Below are 23,243 nucleotides of genomic sequence, written 5' to 3'. Positions count from 1 at the left end.
TGCCTCTGCACTCAGAGCCAGTTAATTACAGTACCCCCTACAGCAGACCTGGGCAAACTACGGCCCGCGGGCCGTATACGGCCCGGCGGACCTTTTAATCCGGCCCACCCCCGCCGCCGCTGCCACGTTAATTACCGCCGCGGGGAACATTACAGACAGCGTTCGTTTGAACAGCTGTTTTCCCCGCTGCGCATAGACACTCCCCCTTGGACGGATCTGTCCAATCGCGAGCAAGGGGGAGTCACATAGACACTCCCCCTTGCTCGCGATTGGACAGATCCGTCCAAGGGGGAGTGTCTATGGCATAGACACTCCCCCTTGGACGGATCTGTCCAATCGCGAGCAAGGGGGAGTCACGGACACTCCCCCTTGCTCGCGATTGGACAGATCCGTCCAAGGGGGAGTGTCTATGCGCAGGGGGAAAACAGCTGTTCAAACGAACGCTGTCTGTTATGTTCCCCGCCACGGTGATAACAGTAGGCAGGGCCGGTGACTTGTCCTCAATGCAGCCACTTGTGCCAACACATGCAGCCACTTGTGCCAACACACGCAGCCACTTGTGCCAACACACGCAGCCACTTCGCCACCATAAATTGTCGCCACTGTGCCCATCAAACGCAGCCACTGTGCCAATCACACGCAGCCACTTGTGCCAACACACGCAGCCACTTCGCCACCATAAATTGTCGCCACTGTGCCCATCACACGCAGCCACTGTGCCAATCACACGCAGCCACTGTGCCAATCACACGCAGCCACTGTGCCCATCACACGCAGCCACTGTGCCCATCAAACGCAGCCACTGTGCCCATCACACGCAGCCACTGTGCCAATCACACGCAGCCACTGTGCCAATCACACGCAGCCACTGTTCCCATCAAACGCAGCCACTGTGCCAATCACACGCAGCCACTGTGCAATCAATTGTTGCCACTGTTCCCAAACACAGCCACTGTGCCAATCACATGCAGCCACTGTGCCAATCACATGCAGCCACTGTGCCAATCACACGCAACCACTGTGCCAATCACATGCAGCCACTGTGCCCATCAAACGCAGCCACTGTGCCAATCACACGCAGCCACTGTGCCAATAACACGCAGCCACTCTGCCCATCAAACGCAGCCACTGTGCCCATCAAACGCAGCCACTGTGCCATCACATGCAGCCACTGTGCCAACACACGCAGTCACTGTGCCATCAATTGTTGCCACTGTGCCCATCACACGCAGCCACTGTGCCATCAATTGTCGCCACTGTGCCCTTCAAACGCAACCACTGTGCCATCACACGCAGCCACTGTGCCATCACATGCAGCCACTGTTTAATCAATTGTTATTGATTAAACAGTGGCTGCCTGTCCCCAGCCTCTGTCCCCCTCCTGTGTCATGTCCCCAGCGTCTGTCCCCCTCCTGTGTCATGTTCCCAGCGTCTGTCCCCCTCCTGTGTCATGTCCCCAGCGTCTGTCCCCCTCCTGTGTCATGTCCCCAGCGTCTGTCCCCCTCCTGTGTCATGTCCCCAGCGTCTGTCCCCCTCTTGTGTCATGTCCCCAGCGTCTGTCCCCCTCCTGTGTCATGTCCCCAGCGTCTGTCCCCCTCCTGTGTCATGTCCCCAGCCTCTGTCCCCCTCTTGTGTCATGTCCCCAGCCTCTGTCCCCCTCCTGTGTCATGTCCCCAGCCTCTGTCCCCCTCCTGTGTCATGTCCCCAGCCTCTGTCCCCCTCCTGTGCCATGTCCCCAGCCTCTGTCCCCCTCCTGTGCCATGTCCCCAGCCTCTGTCCCCCTCCTGTGCCATGTCCCCAGCCTCTGTCCCCCTCCTGTGCCATGTCCCGAGCCTCTGTCCCCCTCCTGGGTCATGTCCCCAGCCTCTGTCCCCCTCCTGTGTCATGTCCCCAGCCTCTGTCCCCCTCCTGTGTCATGTCCCCAGCCTCTGTCCCCCTCCTGTGTCATGTCCCCAGCGGCTGTCCCCCTCCTGTGTCATGTCCCCAGCGGCTGTCCCCCTCCTGTGTCATGTCCCCAGCCTCTGTCCCCCTCCTGTGCCATGTCCCCAGCCTCTGTCCCCCTCCTGTGCCATGTCCCGAGCCTCTGTCCCCCTCCTGTGTCATGTCCCCAGCCTCTGTCCCCCTCCTGTGTCATGTCCCCAGCCTCTGTCCCCCTCCTGTGTCATGTCCCCAGCGGCTGTCCCCCTCCTGTGTCATGTCCCCAGCGGCTGTCCCCCTCCTGTGTCATGTCCCCAGCCTCTGTCCCCCTCCTGTGTCATGTCCCCAGCCTCTGTCCCCCTCCTGTGTCATGTCCCCAGCCTCTGTCCCCCTCCTGTGTCATGTCCCCAGCCTCTGTCCCCCTCCTGTGCCATGTCCCCAGCCTCTGTCCCCCTCCTGTGCCATGTCCCCAGCCTCTGTCCCCCTCCTGTGCCATGTCCCCAGCCTCTGTCCCCCTCCTGTGCCATGTCCCCAGCCTCTGTCCCCCTCCTGTGTCATGTCCCCAGCCTCTGTCCCCCTCCTGTGTCATGTCCCCAGCCTCTGTCCCCCTCCTGTGCCATGTCCCCAGCCTCTGTCCCCCTCCTGTGCCATGTCCCCAGCCTCTGTCCCCCTCCTGTGCCATGTCCCCAGCCTCTGTCCCCCTCCTGTGTCATGTCCCCAGCCTCTGTCCCCCTCCTGTGTCATGTCCCCAGCCTCTGTCCCCCTCCTGTGTCATGTCCCCAGCCTCTGTCCCCCTCCTGTGCCATGTCCCGAGCCTCTGTCCCCCTCCTGTGTCATGTCCCCAGCCTCTGTCCCCCTCCTGTGTCATGTCCCCAGCCTCTGTCCCCCTCCTGTGTCATGTCCCCAGCCTCTGTCCCCCTCCTGTGTCATGTCCCCAGCGTCTGTCCCCCTCCTGTGTCATGTCCCCAGCGTCTGTCCCCCTCCTGTGTCATGTCCCCAGCGTCTGTCCCCCTCCTGTGTCATGTCCCCAGCGTCTGTCTCCCTCCTGTGTCATGTCCCCAGCGTCTGTCCCCCTCCTGTGTCATGTCCCCAGCGGCTGTCCCCCTCCTGTGTCATGTCCCCAGCGGCTGTCCCCCTCCTGTGTCATGTCCCCAGCCTCTGTCCCCCTCCTGTGTCATGTCCCCAGCCTCTGTCCCCCTCCTGTGTCATGTTCCCAGCCTCTGTCCCCCTCCTGTGTCATGTCCCCAGCCTCTGTCCCCCTCCTGTGCCATGTCCCCAGCCTCTGTCCCCCTCCTGTGCCATGTCCCCAGCCTCTGTCCCCCTCCTGTGCCATGTCCCCAGCCTCTGTCCCCCTCCTGTGTCATGTCCCCAGCCTCTGTCCCCCTCCTGTGTCATGTCCCCAGCCTCTGTCCCCCTCCTGTGCCATGTCCCCAGCCTCTGTCCCCCTCCTGTGCCATGTCCCCAGCCTCTGTCCCCCTCCTGTGCCATGCCCCCAGCCTCTGTCCCCCTCCTGTGCCATGTCCCCAGCCTCTGTCCCCCTCCTGTGTCATGTCCCCAGCCTCTGTCCCCCTCCTGTGTCATGTCCCCAGCCTCTGTCCCCCTCCTGTGTCATGTCCCCAGCCTCTGTCCCCCTCCTGTGCCATGTCCCCAGCCTCTGTCCCCCTCCTGTGCCATGTCCCCAGCCTCTGTCCCCCAGTTTTCCAACAATGATATTTACTGCTTTTTATAAAGAAATACAATTGATTTTATGCAGTATTGAGTTTAGCCTTTTGGCCCGGCCCTCCAAAATACTTTTAGTTTCTCATGTGGCCCCATCGAAAAAATAATTGCCCACCCCTGCCCTACAGGGTATGCTACACAGGCGGCATGCTTTATGTTTTCTTTGTTTTTTTATGTACAGTATCTCACAAAAGTGAGTACACCCCTCACATTTTTGTAAATATTTTATTATATCTTTTTATGTGACAACACTGAAGAAATGACACTTTGCTACAATGTAAAGTAGTGAGTGTACAGAATGTATAACAGTGTCAATTTGCTGTCCCCTCAAAGTAACTCAACACACAGCCATTAATGTCTAAAATGCTGGCAACAAAAGTGAGTACACCCAAAGTGAAAATGTCCAAATTGGGCCCAAAGCACTAAGTGGGGGGCAGGCTGCCCCGGGTGCCACACACTGGGGGGGTGTCAGGGTGGTATCCCCCTCCACGACTGAAGCGGTGACAGCGCCTCGGGGTGGGTTCAGGCAGGCGCAATGACAGTCAGGTAAGAGCGGGAAAGGCGAGCTGCAGTGGTGTTGCAAGTGGGGGGTGCGGGGTGACACCACTGCACCAACCATACCCTTCTCTCATGGCCACGGGCTGTCTGTGTGGTCCTGGATGTCATACAGGCACAGCCGAGAGTGGAGCCGTCTCCCCCTCCTCTCTGTTTATGTGTACACAGGGGGAGGGGACCTGCTGTGCATGTGCTGCGCTGATCTAAGGTACTGAATGGGGGAGTTCTGCACTGAAGGGAGGGGGTATGCACTGAAAGGGGGGTCTGCACTGAAGGGGGGTCTGCACTGAAGGGAGGGGGTCTGCACTGAAGGGAGGGGGTCTGCAATGAAGGTAGGGGGTCTGCACTGAAAGAGGAGTTTGCACTGAATGGGAGGTCTGTACTGAATGGGGGGTCTGCACTGAAGGGGGGGGTCTGTGTAACATGCAGGCGGTCCAGAGCTGTGGGGGCTGTATAATTTAAAGTGGTCCAGAGGTGCAGGGTGCTGTGTAATGTAAAGGGATACAGGGTGCTGTGTAATGTAAAGGGGCCCAGAGGTGCAGGGTTCTGTGTAATGTGAAGAGTTCCAGTGATGCAGGGTGCTGTGTAATGTAAAGGGGTCTAGAGGTGCAGTTGTGGAGAGGGGATGCACAGTAGTGACAAAGAGATATTGAAGGATGCAGAGGTATGCAGGGGGCACAGTGGGGTGTTTTTACATTTTAACGTGGGGGGTGCCAGATATAGGATCTGCCCTGGGTGCCAAATGATCTAGGTACAGCCCTGGCCCAAAGTGTCAGTATTTTGTGTGGCCACCATTATTTTATTTAAAATAACAATGTCATACTTACCTCCACTGTGCAGTTCATTTTGGACAGGGTTGCCCCCGAACATCCTATTCTGGGGTCCTGCGGCAGCTCCCGCGGCTCCTCCCTGCATTAGATAACCCACTCTGAGAAGCTCTCTCCCGAGGGGGTTCCTGTGTCATACACTCGGCGTCCATAGACGCAGAGTGTATGACTTGGCCCCGCGGGGGGGGGGGGCTTGGGGGCCGGTGATTGCCAGGTGTTTTTTCACCTCAATGAACTGTAGCTCCCCAGTGCCGGCAGCACTCATGTAGCCCCAGACCATGACACTCCCACCACCATGTTTGACTGTAGGCAAGACACACTTGTCTTTGTACTCCTCACCTGGTTGCCATCACACACGCTTGACACCATCTGAACCAAATACGTTTATCTTGGTCTCCTCAGACCACAGGACATGGTTCTAGAAATCCATGTCCTTAGTCCGCTTGTCTTCAGCAAACTGCGGGCTTTTCTTGTTTCTTGTGCATCATCTTTAGAAGAGACTTCCTTCTGGGACATGCAGGCCAATTTGATGCAGTGTGCGGCGTATGGCCTGAGCACTGACAGGCTGACCCCTACCCCTACAACCTCTGCAGCAATGCTGGCAGCACTCATACATCTATTTCCTGAAGACAACCTCTGGATATGATGCTAAGCATGTGCACTCAACTACTTTGGTCGACCATGGCGAGGGCTGTTCTCAGTGGAACCTGTCCTGTTAAATCGCTGTATGGTCTTGGCCGCTGTGCTGCAGCTCAGTTTCAGGGTCTTGGCAATCTTCTTATAGCCTAGGCCATCCTCATGTTAGCCTAGGCAATCTTTATGTAGAGCAACAATTCTTTTTTTCAGATCCTTAGAGAGTACTTTGCCATGAGGTGCCATGTTGAACTTCCAGTGACCAGTATGAGAGAGTAATGCCGCGTACACACGATCATTTTTCGGCATGAAAAAAAACTTTGTTTTTCAAAAATGTCATTTAAAATGATCATGTTTGGGCTTCACATCATTTTCACCTCTAAGATGGTACACTTATAAATTCTGACTTAATCAATGAGTCAGAATTTTTCTAATAACGGATTTAATAGTGACTGTAGCAATCCAAGCCAACCAATTAGGTATCTCATAACCGTATTATTTTAAACCTAAAAGTAAACTCTTGTCCATCCCCCTGTCCTTCATAACCGCCCACCCCCAACCTTAGCATGTATTTTATACCTTTTTAATAATTACTTTTTCCACAAATCTTCAGACCAGGCACATGATTAACAAGGTCCTCGTCACCTCTTCTTCAGCACGCACTAAGAAGTCCTCAATGATGCAGAAAGCAGTGATGACACAATGGCATTAGTGGGGTGAGTCCGTGACGCCCTGCATTGCCAGGATGTCTTTAGTACTCATTCAACCAAGAAGAATGGGGAGATCTAGTGGCAAAAAAAGGATTACTTTGGAGGACAGCCCTGGATTGAAGAGGAGTATTGCAGCCAGAACTACTTTTTTATTATTTTACACTTCCTGGGGAACCATTTAAAAATTGCATGGAAAGGGGTTTGAAATTAATTTAGATCACTACAGGTTTGTGTATTCGTTATGAATATGTTTGTCACTTGTATTACACAACTACCTAATCTAAGATAGATTTTTTCTGAAGTGTTTGCTTCGTATTGCTGGTTAAACATTTCTTCCTTCATGACAACTGACTGTGATGGAGCAGTTTTTTTAGACAGACAACTTAAACTGCAAACTGATTTATTTTCCTTTTGTTTAACACCCCGTTTATAAAATTCAGTTTCTCTGTTGTGTTATTCTGGAGGTCATGTACTTTTTCCGTCCAGTGCTAAGGAGAAGGCACTGACAGTTATGTTATGTTTGGCCTAGATTAGAGGCTTTACATTGACTTCGTTGTCTTTAGTTCAATATCCTCAATTTCCTACTACATGATCCTGACACTGACTAACAGCTCCATAACCAACTCTAATAAAAACATGTCAGTGTCTGGAACTCCCTCCTCCATTCAGTCACAGTTAATTCTAATTTAGCGTCTGAAACTGGAAGCGTAGATTTTAAATTAAATGTTTAAACACCATGCAAATACTGACAAAGAAACTGACATTTTATTAGTGAAAGTTCATTTTTAATGCACTACAGTGATGGAGTGTTCAAATTAAGTACACAAAGATTTCATTGTTGGACACAAATAATCTGCAGACATAATATGATTTGTGCTTTGCTGATATTCTTAAGAAATTCACTATTAATGTGATTTTATAATAAGAGTAACAAAAGTTTAGCTTTTCTAACTCCTAACAAATACATTTTACAGATTTTTAGAAAATAAGATCTAAAGTTTGAGAATAAAAACTAATAGAAAGATATAATTTTCATTTTACTAGAATATAATCTACACCAGACAAAATAGGTAATTTGTATCATTAAAATCAAACGCAGAAGCTGAATTACTTGCTTTGCCATTTCAAGTTAAGTAGTTAAAGGGTAACTCTATTCTTGTGAAAAAAAAGGCAAAAAAAGATAAAAAAAGATACATGTTGGTATCTGCAACAACGGGGATTTTTTTCATTCAACTAAAGTGGAGTTACTTTTTAAAGACAACCCTCTTCTAAAGATGCTAATTTACCTTTGTACTGAAATGGAAAGCAGAATTTATTATGGTACTTGTTACACAGGCTCACATTTAAAGTAGAACTATGACCTTCCATTAAACAAATATGTGCTGCAGCATTTTATTCCAAGTACATCTGCACTGTTTTCTATGGGTTATCTTTAAGTATGACTAAACAATACTGCTCTTTTACACTGTAATTAGCATCTGTGTTTAAGAAAAAAATACCAGTATGTGAATATTACACAATATAAATACTACTTATTTGATTTTAAAAAGATTATCTAAAAATATATTTCTCAGAAAGTGAGCTCATATAAAGTTGCTTCAATATTATATACTGTATATCTATGTTTTCTTAAAGAGTTAAACAGTTACTTGACTTAAATACTTAGGGCTAGATTCAGGTAGGCAGCGCGTATTTGTGTGCGGGCGTAGCATATCCTATTTACGCTACGCCTCCGCAACTTTGACAGGCAAGTGCAGTATTCACAAAGCACTTGCTCCGTAAGTTGCGGCGGCGTAGCGTAAATTGGCCGGCGTAAGCCCGCCTAATTCAAATGTGTAAGATATGGGCGTGTTTTATGTAAAATCATCGTGACCCCACGTAAATGACGCTTTTTACGAATGGCGCATGCGCCGTCCGTGAACGTATCCCAGTGCGCATGCTCCAAATTAATCCGCAAAAATTCAATGCTTTCAACATGAACATAAATTACGCACAGCCCTATTCGCGAACGACTTACGCAAACGACGTAATCGACGGAAAATTTGACGCGGTCCCGACGTCCATATGCGCCTCATATAGCAGGGGTAACTTTACGCCGAAAAAAGCCTTACGTAAACGGCGTATCTGTACTGCGACGGCCGGGCGTACATTCGTGAATAGGCGTATCTAGCTGATTTACATATTCTAGGCGTAAATCAGCGTACACGCCCCTAGCGGCCAGCGTAAATATGCAGTTAAGATACGACGGCGTAGGAGACTCACGCCGGTTGTATCTTAGCAACATTTAAGCGTATCTCAGTTTGAGCATACGTTTAAAGTTGCGACGGCGCGGATTCGGACTTACGACGGCCTATCTACTGATACGCCCGTCGTAAGTCTTTCTGAATCCGGGCCTTATATTGCAAGCTATTATTTTGTTTTTTTTAATGGAGATCAGCAAAGGAATAAAGTAAAATAGCATTCGGTTCAGTGCTCAATTTTTCACCCACAAAGCAATGCGGTGCCCTAGTTTTGTTTTCTTCACGGCTAGAAGTAGTCAAGCCGGCGGGAACTCTTTCCGTGCTGCCCACCTGCAAAGGGCTGCCTTAGGCTTGGGACTTATTGGCCAAGGCCAGAATACAGCATTGCTCAGAAGTGTCTCAAACTATTGCCCTCGACAGAAGCAGAAAGCCTGGCGTCATAGGTCCTTTAAATTGACATTTGGCACACAGTATGCATGTTATTCAAATGAGAATTTCTCATTAACACCATTCACCCCCTCTTTTCTCGTTCCCCACTGTAGTTACCTCCATGGATGATGAGTTGCCAGTGGCCACACAGCCATTGCAGAGGCCTGAAGATTTGAAATTCCTAATCTTCTCCCTCTTCTTTCTGCAGATTTTCTGGGACAGATTAGTGATGCTTTGTGTCGGCACTGACCGATCAGCATCACTAAATAGTCCCAGAAGCCCTGCAGAAAGAAGAGCTAGTAGAGTAGGGATTTCACATCTCCTGGACCACTGCACCAGCTGCACGGGCATGGAAAACTCATCACCCACAGGGGTAAGTAGAGAGGTAGCTGCACGAATGGGGAGGGTGCATGGTGTTAGTTCACCTTCTTCATTTTTTTTTTAAAGTGAACTAATCCTTTCAGTATCTGTAGTCACTCTACGCTCACCTATAATTTACAATTTTATTCTTTTGGTGACCTCTAGCAAAATTATATAATTGGTCTATGTTAATGATTCGCTCAGCAAGTCTGTGTTTACTTCAAACATGCAGTAAAAAAATTATATATTATTGTTAATTTTACCATTAGGTTGGATTTTTTAAGAAAACACACAAATACCAAGTAAGATCATAAAGAATTTTTTAGTAAATTAAAAGCTAAGTTTTGTTCTGAATTAAGAGATAACTGCAATAGCTCTAGCAAGGTTGTCTTCATTTCTGTGCAAAAATGAATTCACTTCAGGAGTAAGGATTTTTCTGAACATCTTGTGGCCTCGGCCATCAATGCTTTCAAAGGCATAACCTGGGGGAGATTTGTAATTTGCAGGGCAGACTTCATTTTTCTTGGATGTATAATCAGAACGATACATGGTGCCACTTTGGAATGGAGCAGAACTGTGCAGAGCTGCATTTGTAGGCTTGAAACTCTGAGTAGGATGTAACTCATGGGGTAGGTAATGCGATTTAAAAGTTGTCAGGTCATCAAATTTTCCTACAGCCTTTGGAATTTCATGATCCCGCTTGATCATCTCTTGACGCTTACTTTCCCAAGGTTGAAAATCTTCTTTCATTGTAGAACTTCCCTTAAAGGGAACGTTGCTCCTTCTTCCATGGGAGACTGGGCGCATTGGGGCTACATAGCTGAGGTGGTGTGGCACATAAGCCAGATGAGATGTAGTGTCCACCTCCATGTGCGTAGTAGGTGGAACATATTCATAAGATTTCTGAACTTGAGTTGGAGCTACTGACCAAGGCTGAAAACTATCACGGAATTCAGTGCTGCCTTGAAATCGAGCATTGCTACCAACTTTACTATAATCAGGTCTGCAGCTTTTTGTTACTTCTCCAAGTGTGCCCTTGAAATTGATGCGATGAGTGGTAAGATCATCAAATGGTTGACTACTGGGTTTATATTCTTGTTTCGGTCTTTGATGCCTTGGCTCAATTTCATGAGGAACAAAAGAAGTACGATGGTTTGTGGTACCATCAAAAGGCATGCTATTGCGTTTTGCTACACCAGGCTTAAAACTTTCTCTTGGCATTATTTCCTTTAGAAAAAAGTCATCTTGGAATGTAGTTGAATTTCCAAATTTAACAGTAGGAGGTTGGTAAGTATGTTCCTGTTTAGCAAGTTCTCTTTTACTGATATCCCATGCTCTGTAGTCATCTTAAAAAAGTAAAAACATAACACTTTTTATTAAAGATAGTAATTTTATGAAGCCAGATAAAGAAACATTGTACAACTGTATGCTTTGCTCACTGAATTATAGCATATTATTTGCATATACTACTTTCTCAACTTCAGTATTATTGAGTTCCCTGGGGTACCATGAGCAAAGTACCAAGTTTGTCCTGGATTAGCATCATGAATTGCTATGATGCAGGGAGACCAGTCGCCAGCACCATAAAAGCTAATGAAGCTCTAGGGCAGGATAAGCATGTAATTTCTTGATATGGTTTTGGTGGCTGGCTCGCCTGCACTATGGCAACACATGACACTGCTCAAAAGGTAGGTGGCAGGTAGGGTTCCCCCCAGCATTCAGTAGAGAATGCAAGTTTGCCTCCTCCAGACCTGCTTCACCTCCCACCCTCTGATGCACTGCTGGAGCCAAAAAGTAGGGTTTTGCTGTGAAGAGAGAACTGTGTTATTGGGAGGGCCTATGGTGAAGAACTATGTGATTGGTGGGCTCTGTGATGGGGCTATTATGTGATGAGAGGATTCTGTAATGAGGGGGACTCTGTGGTGAAGAGGAGACTATGATGTGATGGGGGGCCTCTCATGGGATAGAAGGACTCTGTATTGGGTGACTTTGAAATAATAGGTGGGCCTCTGATGTGTTGGGGTGCCTCTGACGTGAAGGGAGACTCTGACATGATGGGGGGCCTCTGATGCAAAGTTAATTTCATCAAGTTGGTTGTGTGCATCACCACTTATTTCACCACCAATTTTAAACATAGAGAACCACTAGTTCTTAAGAGCTGTGACAAAGGCCATCTAAATCAAAATGGAATAACCATCCCTAAACTAAATGCCATGATGTTGATTCAAGGTAGGCAGCAGGCAGGGCCACCTACTGCATTCAGGAGAGTATGGAAGTCTGCCTCCGACAGATCTGCTCCGTCTTCCACCCTCTGAAAGTTTTGCAAACTTTCAAACCTTCGACCATTATCTAGGAAAATATCGCTATCTGCCTTGACACAATTTTTGCCACAATGATGATTGGATTAAAGTGACAAATGGTCACAGAATAACTTCTGGAACAAGAATACAAAATAATTCTCATATAATTCATAACAGACATAAAAGAGGTACACTTGGAGGGTTATAGTGCGCTTTCACATTTATATTGTGTATGGTGTGTACTGCCGGGTAGCATTTGGGGAGTATGCATTTGAAGATCTTTATGGCTCGCCGAAGAGTAGCCCACCAATAGCCCTCTCTCTCTCTCGCTCTCTATGCTGACAGCCCCAGAGACAAGCCCTGTGCAGTGCTGGAGCTGCGTGAGTTTGATACCATTCACTGTTGAATCATCCCTCCCTGTGAATTGTGTCCTTACGAATGTCTGGATGTCATATGGTTTAACCACCGAGGATTTCCAAGTTTCCACCCTGTTGGTTGATAACACAAGCCTTATTTGACTCACGGAAACGTATGTTCCCCTGAGTTCAAAACATCCAGTAAGCCTGCACTTCTATCGGTGGTGGGTCAGCACATTTTTTACAACAGTTCTCAACAGTTCTCAGCATGAGGTGTATGGCTATGGTAAATTTATGGTGAAAGAGTGAGGTTTAAAGTAGCCCAAATGCCCTGTCTGATCTTTAAACTGTGATCAGCGGGGTTAGAATGGACAATAATAGACCTTTGCTATACACCAGCACCCTCACTATAAAAGGGTGGGTTCCCAGCAGCCATTGGTTTTTGCTGGAGTTAGCTGTTGTAAGGTGCTACACCATGCTATAGTACACTAAATTACTGTGGATTGCAGTGTGGTGGGCTACATATTCTTGTATAACACCCCCCCCCCCCATTCACAGTTCAAAGACTGTTCAACAACTGTAGTAGATATTTAGTTGTGGGGCTCCCTTGTAGTGGTTATTTTATAAAAAAAAATTGCAAGGTTAAAAAAAAAGCTGTGTAGGAGTCAAAGTGATTGTAAAGTCCTGTTTTTTTAAATAAAAACAACAAATATGTTATACTTACCTGCCCTGTGCAGTTAGTTTTGCACAGAGTACCCTTGATCCTCCTCTTCTCAGGTCCCGCTTTGGCTCTCCTGGCCCCGTGTATCCATTCAGGCACAAAGATGTGGTTTGGCCCGCCCCCTCTCACTCCTTATTGGCTAACTAACTTTGATTGACAGCAGCTGGAGTCAATGGCGCCGCTGCTGTGTCTCAACTAATTGATTGATTGATTTTTGAGCTTATTTAGGCGCCAAATGCCCACTGTGAAGTGAGCGTCTAAGCGCCGCTGGTGAGATGTTACTTTGAATCAATCTGTGGTGAGGAAGAGAGAGGAAAGAGAAGAGAGGGCGGTGAAAGGAAAGGGTATCCAGCCCTTAGGGGAGCAAGAGAAAAGAGCCGTGGAGTGCAAGAGAAAAAAAATTGAAAAGAAAAAGGGGCAGTGGGGATACTAGAAGAGGGGTAGAAGACATCATAGATGTCTTAATAGTCAGGGCCGTTCCGGGATCATGGTTATTAGGGGGGCAAGTGGCCCCTTCAATGAGGGGGCGGACTGTGAGAGGGAAAAGAAAAAAATAAATTTATCCATAAGCCTGGACGAACAGCTCCGTCTTCAGTTTTTTTCTGAAGAGGAGCAGGTTAGGTGTCATCTTAAGTTCCAAGGAGAGGGCATTCCACAGCATGGCACCCCTACTCTGGAGTCGTTTGCCTCCCATGGAAGAAAGTTTAGATGGAATAACTGTGGCTAAATGTTGGGTCTTGGATCCTAATGGGCGCGAGGGTTCATAGTGCACCGCCAAGCTGTGTAAGTACTTGGGACCCTGTCCCCAGTATGCACGAAAGAAGATACAGAGCGTTTTAAAGATCACTCTCTGCTCGATAGGGAGCCAATGAAGTGATCTCCTGGCCAGGCTAACGTGATCTTGTCTCGCTAGACCGAGTACTATTAAATCACACAAGCACTAACGTGCTGCAAGAGGATGATCTTGGTCATGCATATGTTTTTTTCCTTACAGTTATTGAGGGTTTGGAAGGTAGTGCCATGACCATAGAGGGAGAGAAGAATTCAGCCACGCAGCATTCAAGTAACATAAGGAAGGTAGCAGCAAGGGGTGAAATGTGTCGGGGGAACGTGGTCTAGTGGAGACATGTAGGCTGAGGACACTCCTCACTGTTTATCTGCTGGTCGGGAGTAGGCAGCAATTCTTACTACACATTTATCAGCAAAAGACAATTATGTTCCAGCAGCTGGAGTTTAGTGACCCCTAGCAATGAGGAAGAGGCAGATAATGAGGTAGATGACTGTCTGTAAGTGCTACCATTTGGAGAGAAGGACAATTCTGAGTCATAGGCACTCAGCAGCCAAGGAGGATTTTGTCTAGGGGCAGCTTGTACTCGTAAAAGTACCAGGAGTTTGGGTACCCAAAGCATTAGGAAAAACATGACTGCACCACAGAGCTCAGTGGGAGCAAAAGAACCCACTAATCTTACTAAATTCTCCCTTTCTGCAACCCTACTCCCCCACCACAAGATTCACCTACTGTGTTTTCCAGAAAATCTGTAGCATCTAGTAACAGGGAGGGAAGCATCACACGGGATTTCAAAGGCTTAGGCTATGCCACATCAAGTGGGGAAGAGGGTCATTGTGCTACCCGAGGGGGGGGGGGCTGCTTAAACCTCAGCAGAATTCTTCTACACACACATTAGTGTCTCCAGTAGCATCCTTCCCAAGGCAGGTGTCTCTTCTTCGGCTAGTAAAAATTTCCACAATCTCCATATCCAACATCTTAATGATGGCTAGGAAAATTGCTGGATTTTAAAGCGGGGGTTCACCCGTACAGAACACTTTTTCCCCTTAGATGGATGCTCATTTTGTCTGGGGGAATCGGCTAGTTGTTTTAAAATATGAGCTGTACTTACCGTTTACGAGATGCATCTTCTCCGCCGCTTCCGGGTATGGGCTGCGGGACTGGGCGTTCCTATTTTGATTGACAGTCTTCCGAGAGGCTTCCGACGGTCGCATCCATCGCGTCACGATTTTCCGAAAGAAGCCGAACGTCGGTGCGCAGGCGCAGTATAGCGCCGCACCGACTTCTTTCGGCTACTAGTGACGCGATGGATGCGACCATCGGAAGCCTCTCGGAAGACTGTCAATCAAGAAGGAACGCCCGCTCCCGAAGACCCATACCCGGAAGCGACGGAGAAGATGCATCTCGAAAACGGTAAGTACGGCTCATATTTTAAAACAACTAGCCGATTCCCCTAGACAAAACGAGCATCCATCTAAGGGGAAAAATTGTTTTATGGGTGAATTCCCGCTTTAAGGTGCTCTCATTCTAGCTCATGGAGCCAGTCCCCTTCTGCAAGTTTTATGGCTAATGCTACACCACATTGACAAATGATATGATGATTGAAGTCAAGTGAAAATTGAAGCAAATATTCCCTTGCAAAATCCTGTATTTTACCTCAGAGTTTGAGGCCTATTGTGATTCTCTGGCACTGTAAAGATGCCACACAATGTATCCGCAGCATAAAGTCTGTGGCCCAGATTCTTGTAGAATGCAGTATCTTTGCGGCGGCGTAACGTATCCGATTTACGCTACGCCTCCGCAACTTAGACGGGCAAGTGCTGTATTCTCAAAGCACTTCCTCCGTAAGTTGCGGCGCGCAGCGTAAATCGGCCAGCGTAAGCCCGCCTAATTCAAATTTGGATCAGGGGGGCGTGTTTTATGTAAATCTACTGTGACCCGACGTGATTGACGTTTTTCCCAAACGACGCATGCGCCGTCCGTGGAATTTCCCAGTGAACGTAAATGACTTCCAGCCCCATTCACGGACGACTTACGCAAACAACGTAACTTTTTCAAATTTCGACGCGGGAACGACGGCCATACTTAACATTGGTACGCCGCACTTATGCCTCATATAGCAGGGAAAACTATACGCCGGGAAAAGCCTAACGTAAATGTCATAACTTTACTACGTCGGCCGGGCGTACGTTCGTGAATTCGCGTATCTAGCTGATTTACATATTTCAACGCGTAAATCAGCTTACACGCCCCTAGCGGCCAGCGGAAAAATGCAGTTACGATCCGACGGCGTAGGAGGCTTACGCCTGTCGGATCTAATGGATATCTATGCGTAACTGATTCTAAGAATCAGACGCATAGATACGACGGCTCGGATTAAGACTTACGACGGCGTACATGGCGCTGCGCCATCGTAAGTCCTTTCAGAATCTGGGCCTAGATTTTTTATATTCTAGGGGTTGTAGAGATAAGATAGGGCTCAGAGAAAGTGGTGGGTATGTAGTTTTGAAATGTTTTTCTGATTTTTGTAATTTTAGTTTAAGACAAAAGCAGTGTTGTACTGCGGGGAAAAAAAGATCACAAACTATACAATGTGCCACTGTTCAATTTTTGAAGTTGAGGGCTTTAGCTTTATTTTTTAAGAGGAACCTTCTTATAGCTAGCTGTTAGATCTGTTGTAGCTGCTACTTTCATAGATCAATTAAGGCCTGTTACTGCTTGCTAAAAAAAATGAAAATTAAAGCGGCACACCACTGCTAAGAGGTCCAGACACAACTTTATTCCAATAAAAGTCAGGGGGACAAACCAAAAAGTATTAAATGCAGTTTGGGGCTAGACAAACATCTCCATAACAATAAGGACGCAACCAAAACTACCTAAAAAATACCTTATTTCAAGTTCAAATTAATTTGATTTAGGAGCTACTGTGTATTCCTGATTTTTATTTTTTGATGTCACAATGTACAGTATAAGATTTCCTATCATCTGTGCCCAGTCTTGCCACACAGAGTTAATCCAGCTCTGAGTAATCCTCTTTTATTGTTCAGTGAAATAAAACAGACTTACAGAGAAAAACCTTAGTTCGTTCCGCCCCTTACTGTGAGTGACAGGTTATTTACATATCTCATGCACTAGCCTGGAGACAGGCATTATTTTGCTATTCCCACCCCCACTTCTTTTCTGAAGTCATGTGGTTACTTTTCTGGATTTTGACTGGATGTTAGTGATCATAGCAGAATTTAGTGTAAGGGGAGTGTAGAGGTGGGCGGGGAGTCTACTGACATCACGACTCCACCCACCGAGCTCCAGACAACAGATCCACCCACAGAATATGCAGTTTTTCAGTTCTTATAACAGACAGAGGGGAGACATTTGACAGGTAAGGATACATGCAGGAGGCATCTATATCCTTATAGATCAGTACTATGGCAGTAGTTTAGAAGGGATGAGAGTGGGTTTACATCCACTTTAAGCAAAGCTTAATGTAAAAGTGATTTTTTTTTTTACCACATTCAAAATATGTGATGTCATAACAATTGTTTGTTGTACTAATCTGTAACCCCACATACAGTCTTATGGTATCTCTCAAGCATGTAAATTAAAAGATCGGTGTTCTTTCCAAGTTACCCTTAAGCCACATTAAACTGCCATGCATATATGTGAACCATTCCCATAGTAAAAAAAAAGGATGGGCCGAACACCCCCGGTTCGGTCCGCACCAGAACTTGCTGAACAGGCAAAAAATTTGTTCGAACACGCAAACACTGTTAAAGTCTATGGGACACGAACATGAAAAATCAAAAAAAAAAGTGCTAATTTTAAAGGCTAATATGCAAGGTATTGTCATAAAAAGTGTTTGGGAACCCGGGTCCTGCCCCAGGGGACATGTATCAATGCAAAAATAAGTTTTAAAAACTGATGTTTTTCGGGAGCAGTGATTTAAATAATGCAAGTGAAACAATAAAAGTGAAATATTCCTTTAAAGTTCATGCCAGGGGGTGTCTATAGCATGCCTGTAAAGTGGCGCATTTTTTTCCCGTGTTTAGAACAGTCCCTGCAGAAAAAAGACATTTCTAGAGGAAAAAAAGTAATTTAAAACTGATCGCGGCTGTAATGAATTGTCGGGTCCTGACAAAATTGCTAATTTAAAGGCTTATATGCAAGTTATTGTCATAAAAAGTGTTTGGGTACCCGGGTCCTGCCCCAGGGGACATGTATCAATGCAAAAAAGGTTTTAAAAACTTTTTTCGGGAGAAGTGATTTTTATAATGCTTAAAGCGGATGTGCCACTAAAAAACTATATTAAAAGCAAGCAGCTACAAATACTGCAGCTGCTGACTTTTAATATAAGGACACTTACCTGTCCTGGAGTCCAGCGGTGATCGCAGCAGATGACGAGCCGATCGCTCGTCACCCTGCTGCTCCCCCCTCCATCCACGGTGAGGGAACCAGGAAGTGAAGCGCTCCGGCTTCACTGCCCGGTTCCCTACGGCGCATGCGCGAGTCGCGCTGCGCCCGCCGATTGGCTCCCGCTGTGTGCTGGGAGCCGAGTGTTCCCAGCATACAACGGGGGGGGCGACGGGAAGCGGAGGAAAAACCCGTCCTTTGCCCGTATCGTAGGGCCGGAAGTGGGTGCAGATACCTGTCTGTAGACAGGTATCTGCACCCCCCTCCCCCCTGAAAGGTGTCAAATGTGACACCGGAGGGGGGGAGGGTTCCGATCAGCGGGACTCCACTTTAGAGTGGAGATCCGCTTTAAAGTGAAACAATAAAAGTCAAATTTTCCTTAAAATTTCGTACCTGGGGGGGGGGGGGGGTTCTATAGTATGCCTGTAAAGTGGCGCATGTTTCCCATTTTTAGAACAGTCCCTGCAGCAAAATTACATTTCTAAAAAGAAAAAAGTCATTTAAAACTACTCGTGGCTATAATGAATTGTTGGGTCCTGCAATACAGATAAAAGTCATTTAAAAAACAGCATGGGTTTCCCCCCCCCCCTCCATTACCAGGACCTTTGGGTCTGGTATGAATATTAAGGGGAACCCCCGAACCCAAGTTTTTAAAAAAATTGCGTGGGGGTCCCCCCAAATTCCATACCAGACCCTTCAGGTCTGGTATGGATTTTAAGGGGAACCCTGCACCAAAATTTTAAAATAAATGGTGTAGGGTCTCCCCAAAAATCCATACCAGACGGTTTTTCATGTTAGTGTCCCATAGACTTTAATGGGGTTCCGCAGCTTTAAAATTTTCCTCAAACTCAGCATATTGTTCAGTGTTCGCCAGAATACCCAAACAACCAAAGTTTGGCCTGAACTTATGCTCGGGCCGAACCGTTCGCCCATCCCTAGTAAAAACTGAGGCCTTAAGAAGCCAATAGTAATTTTTTTCACTTAACCAGTGGGCTGAACAAAAAGTGACTAGAATTCCCCATCCGCACACTCAATGTGGATGGGGGAATCCTCCCCCCTGAGCTATTGTATTTGGACAGCGGAGAGACTTCCCCACTGTCAGAATACATAATAATCCGCACTGCCTGCTATAGCCGGTGGCGCTTATAAAGTAGGGAAAATCAGATCGGTAGATCGACTTCTGTACAACCACCCTGCCCATACATGGATTGAAACTCAGCTGGTTCTTGCTGAACCAGACACATTTTGATACATGTATGACATGCTTTAGGTATATCCTGAAACTGCAATTACCCCCAGGTTGATTGACTTACCTTTATAAGTAGGGTTTGTGTCAAACTTTCCCACGTAAATTTTTCTGTTTTCTACCGGACGTGCAGGTCCCACTGGTTCTATTTTATGAGCATTAAAATCTCGGTTATAGGTTGTCCCAAGTTCAATATGTCCTGGCTTTGGTTCATATTCTTGATGAGGACGTACGGGGCGGTTTGTTACATCATATGGGATATAATCTGATCTGAAACATACATATGTTTAATACAAAACATACTTCAGAAATTAAGTGATTCCGAATGAATAAATTGTATATTTGAAATGATACCCAAAGGATTCCTATTGTACTGTTATACATTATACTTCTTGCTATCTATCTATACTGTACATACGGTAAAATGCATGTTTTTTTGTAATTAAATTCATGAAATGTATTTAGATACAAGACAATTACCCCCCCCCCCCCCCCATCACCTTATCCCTGATATCTGCAGATTTTAGGAAGAATGGGGCAGATTCACGTACAGCCGCGTAAAATTGTGCGGGCGTAACGTATCTGATTTACGTTACGCCTCCGCAACTTACACGGGCAAGTGCTGTATTCTCAAAGCACTTGCCCTGTAGGTTGCGGCGGCGTAGTGTAAATCGGCTGGCGTAAGCCCACCTAATTCAAATGTGGAAGGAGGGGGCGTGTTTTATGTTAAACTACTGTGACCCAACGTGATTGACGTTTTTGCGGAACGGCACATGCGCCGTCCGTGGAATTTCCCAGTGTGCATTGTTTCAAAGTACGCCGCAAGGACGTCATTGGTTTTGAGGTGAACGTAAATGACGTCCAGCCCCATTCACGAACGACTTACGCAAACAACGTAACTTTTTCAAATGTCGACGTGGGAACGACGGCCATATATAAAGCGGGAGTTCACCCCAACATCAACTTTCTGCAGTTAGATCCAGCATACTGCTGACATCTGCAGTATGCTGGTCTTTTTTTTTTTTTTGGTACTTATCGTTTTAGCAGTAATTCTTCTATGCCTCCGAGCGGGGATTACTTCCTGGTATAGGCGTTCCCTTCAAGACAAGCAAGTTGATTGACAGCCTTCGATAGCGCGTCACGGCTTCCGAAAATACACGAGTGACGCTCGGCAATTTACGGTGCCTGCGCAGTCAGCTCTACACGGCAGGCGCCGTAAACAGCCAAGTGTCACCTCGGCTGTTTTCGGAAGCCGTGACGACGTTAATCAACTTGCTTGCCTTCGGGAACGCCCATTCCCCGAAGGATTCCCCGCTCGGAGCCATACAAGAAATACTGCTGAAACGATAAGTACCAAAATAAGAATAAAAAGACCAGCATACTGCAGATGTCAGCAGTATGCTGGATCTAACTGCAGAAAGTTGATTTTTGGGTGAACTCCCGCTTTAACATTGGCTGCGCCTCATATAGCAGGGGCAACTATATGCCGGGAAAAGCCTAACGTAAACGTTGTAACTTTACTGCGTCGGCCGCGCGTACGTTCGGGAATTCGTGCATCTAGCTAATTTGCATACTCAACGCGGAATTCGACGGAAGCACCACCTAGCCGTCAAAAAAAAATGCAGTTTAGATCCGACGCCGTAAGAGACTTACGCCTGTCGGATCTAATGGATATCTATGTGTAACTGATTCTAAGAATCAGACACATAGATACGACGGGTCGGATTAGGACTTACTACGGCGTACATGGCGATGCGCCGTCGTAAGTCCTTTAAGAATCTGGGCCAATATCTTTGAGGACCTTCATACATCTACGGGGCCCCTTGATGGATTTTTTATAAAAATCTTACTGGTCTTCTTAGATGTTTGGAGCCAGTAATGCTATACTACACTACTATGTGCACAGCACAGAGGCCTTATCATATATACATTCTGCTGCAGTCTATTGTCTATAGCTAATGTGAAGCTTAACTCCAGGCAAACAGCTACATTAAACAGATTAAATTAATTAAATGTATGAGTAATTTTTCCAGCCAAAGGTTTTGTATCATTGTTCATCCACTCCTGAGATTTACACAGGTCTGGGACACAGCACAGCCCTGGCAATGCAGAAAACCAAATGTTTTTGCAGTTAAAGTGGAGGTTCACCCAAAAAATCAATGTTTAACATTAGATTGAGGCTAATTAAGGGGAGCAGAAACGGGTATTTTTTTTTAAATCAATGCCGTACTTACCGTTTTAGAGATAGATCTTCTCCGCCGCTTCCGGGTATGGGCTGCGGGACTGGGCGTTCCTATTTGATTGACAGCCTTCCGACCGTCGCATACAGCGCGTCACGAGTCTCCGAAAGTAGCCGAACGTCGGTGCGCAGGCACCGTATAGAGCCGCACCGACGTTTGCCTTCTTTCGGCAACTGGTGACGCGCTGTATGCGACCGTCGGAAGGCTGTCAATCAAATAGGAATGCCCAGTCCCGAAGATCATACCCGGAAGCGGCGGGAGAACATCTATCTCTAAAACGGTAAGTACGGCATTGATTTAAAAAAAAAATACCGGTTTCTGCTCCCCTTAATTAGCCTAAATCTAATGTTAAATTTTTTTTTCGGGTGAACTCCGGCTTTAAGTCACATGTACAGGCCTTGTCCCTCCTCCAGCCTGTGACTGGACATTAAAAGGAGAAGCGGCACACTGATCAGCTCATCCATTAGTCACTCCTTGCAGTGCAGGCTGTGCAGCACAACTGCTTGGCTCCTTCTGCTGCTTCTTTCTTCCCCAATCTGAACTCTACTATACAGTAGATCGCAAGACAAACTAAGGTACTGTAGTTACACTGATTACATTTAAAAAATACACATAAATATGTATTAATGTATCCAGAGGTGCATCATTTATATCTGCCTGGAGTTCAGCTTTAAGTATACAGTGTGCTATTGCTGAGCTCCCCATCTGAAAATGCAAATTAGTTAGCTGTCATGCTCTTGCACATGTTGAGTCACAGGCATGGAACAAATATGTAGATCAGGGGTCCTGGCTTCACTCTGACGTTCCTGATCTACATGCTTGTTCCAGGTCATTTACACAGAAAGAAATTAGGCCAAAGTATCAATAAGACAGTCAGGCAACTAGCATTTCCAAAAGGTGGTCAGCAATGGCTGCAATATTCTTCTCAGTGGAGATTTCCTTTAAAGTGGTTGTAAACCCATACATGACTGGCCTCAGATGATACACAGTGATGAAACAAACCCTCCTACTTAAGTTGTACCTGTCTAGCTACAGTCTTCTCTTTTCCACATCTGTTTAAAGTGATGAATTTTTAAAGCTTTTCTGAAAGTTCAGAAAACGGGGCGGAGAGCTGAAACTACACACTGCAGAGCTCAGTGAGGAGAGCTCTGTAACCTGATTGGAAGGAAGTGACCACTCCCTTCCACACAGAAACAGAGCTGAGGCTGTTAATCAGCTGGAGGTCTTTTGGTGTCAAGGAAAATTGTCAGAAGTGATTCGTGGTGATAGCAGAGGAACAAAGCAGCAGACAGAAATTACACTTGGTGCTCTTCGTGCAGACAAGCACACACTCTAGAGCAGGGATCCTCAAACTACGGCCCTCCAGCTGTTGTAAAACTACACATCCCATGAGACATTGTAAAACTCACAGACATGACTAGGCATGATGGGAATTGTAGTTACTGAACAAGTGGAGGGCCGTAGTTTTAAGACCCATGCTCTAGAGGGATATGCTTTCTTAATTTTTAATGTTTGAGGTTTACAACCACTTTAAGTGTATTGAGAAGCCAGTTTTAAATCCAGAAGACACAAGCAAGTGTCTCTCTTTAGATCCATCTTCTTAGCATAGCAATAATGAATTGAATAAACTTATGCCCCGTACACCTTGGATGGTTTTTCTGATGGAATTTCGCTCAAACTTGGCTTGCATACACACGGTCACACAAAAGTTCTCTGAACTTTTGTCCGTCAAGAACGCGGTGACGTACAACACTACGAAAAGCCAAGAAAATTAAGTTCAATGCTTCCGACAATGC

The 23,243-nt window shown here is 46.7% G+C and overlaps 1 protein-coding gene across 1 annotated transcript in view; it reads right to left on the bottom strand.

Moving 5' to 3' along the window:
• Positions 1 to 8,773: 8,773 nt before the first annotated feature.
• SAXO2 (stabilizer of axonemal microtubules 2) overlaps positions 8,774 to 23,243 on the bottom strand; it is a 62,321-nt gene continuing 47,851 nt past the window's right edge. The window contains exons 3-4 of the mRNA XM_040342559.1: positions 19,275 to 19,477; positions 8,774 to 10,736 (exon numbers count right to left, since the gene is read on the bottom strand). Coding sequence (XP_040198493.1) covers positions 9,745 to 10,736; positions 19,275 to 19,477 — 1,195 coding nt within the window. The 3' untranslated portion in view covers positions 8,774 to 9,744. The remainder of the gene's footprint in view (positions 10,737 to 19,274; positions 19,478 to 23,243) is intronic.

The sequence above is a fragment of the Rana temporaria genome, chromosome 3, assembly GCF_905171775.1.
Source record: "Rana temporaria chromosome 3, aRanTem1.1, whole genome shotgun sequence".
Classification (NCBI taxonomy): domain Eukaryota; kingdom Metazoa; phylum Chordata; class Amphibia; order Anura; family Ranidae; genus Rana; species Rana temporaria.
Note: the sequence above shows the minus strand (reverse complement) of the source record. Positions and strands in the feature narration are given on the sequence as shown.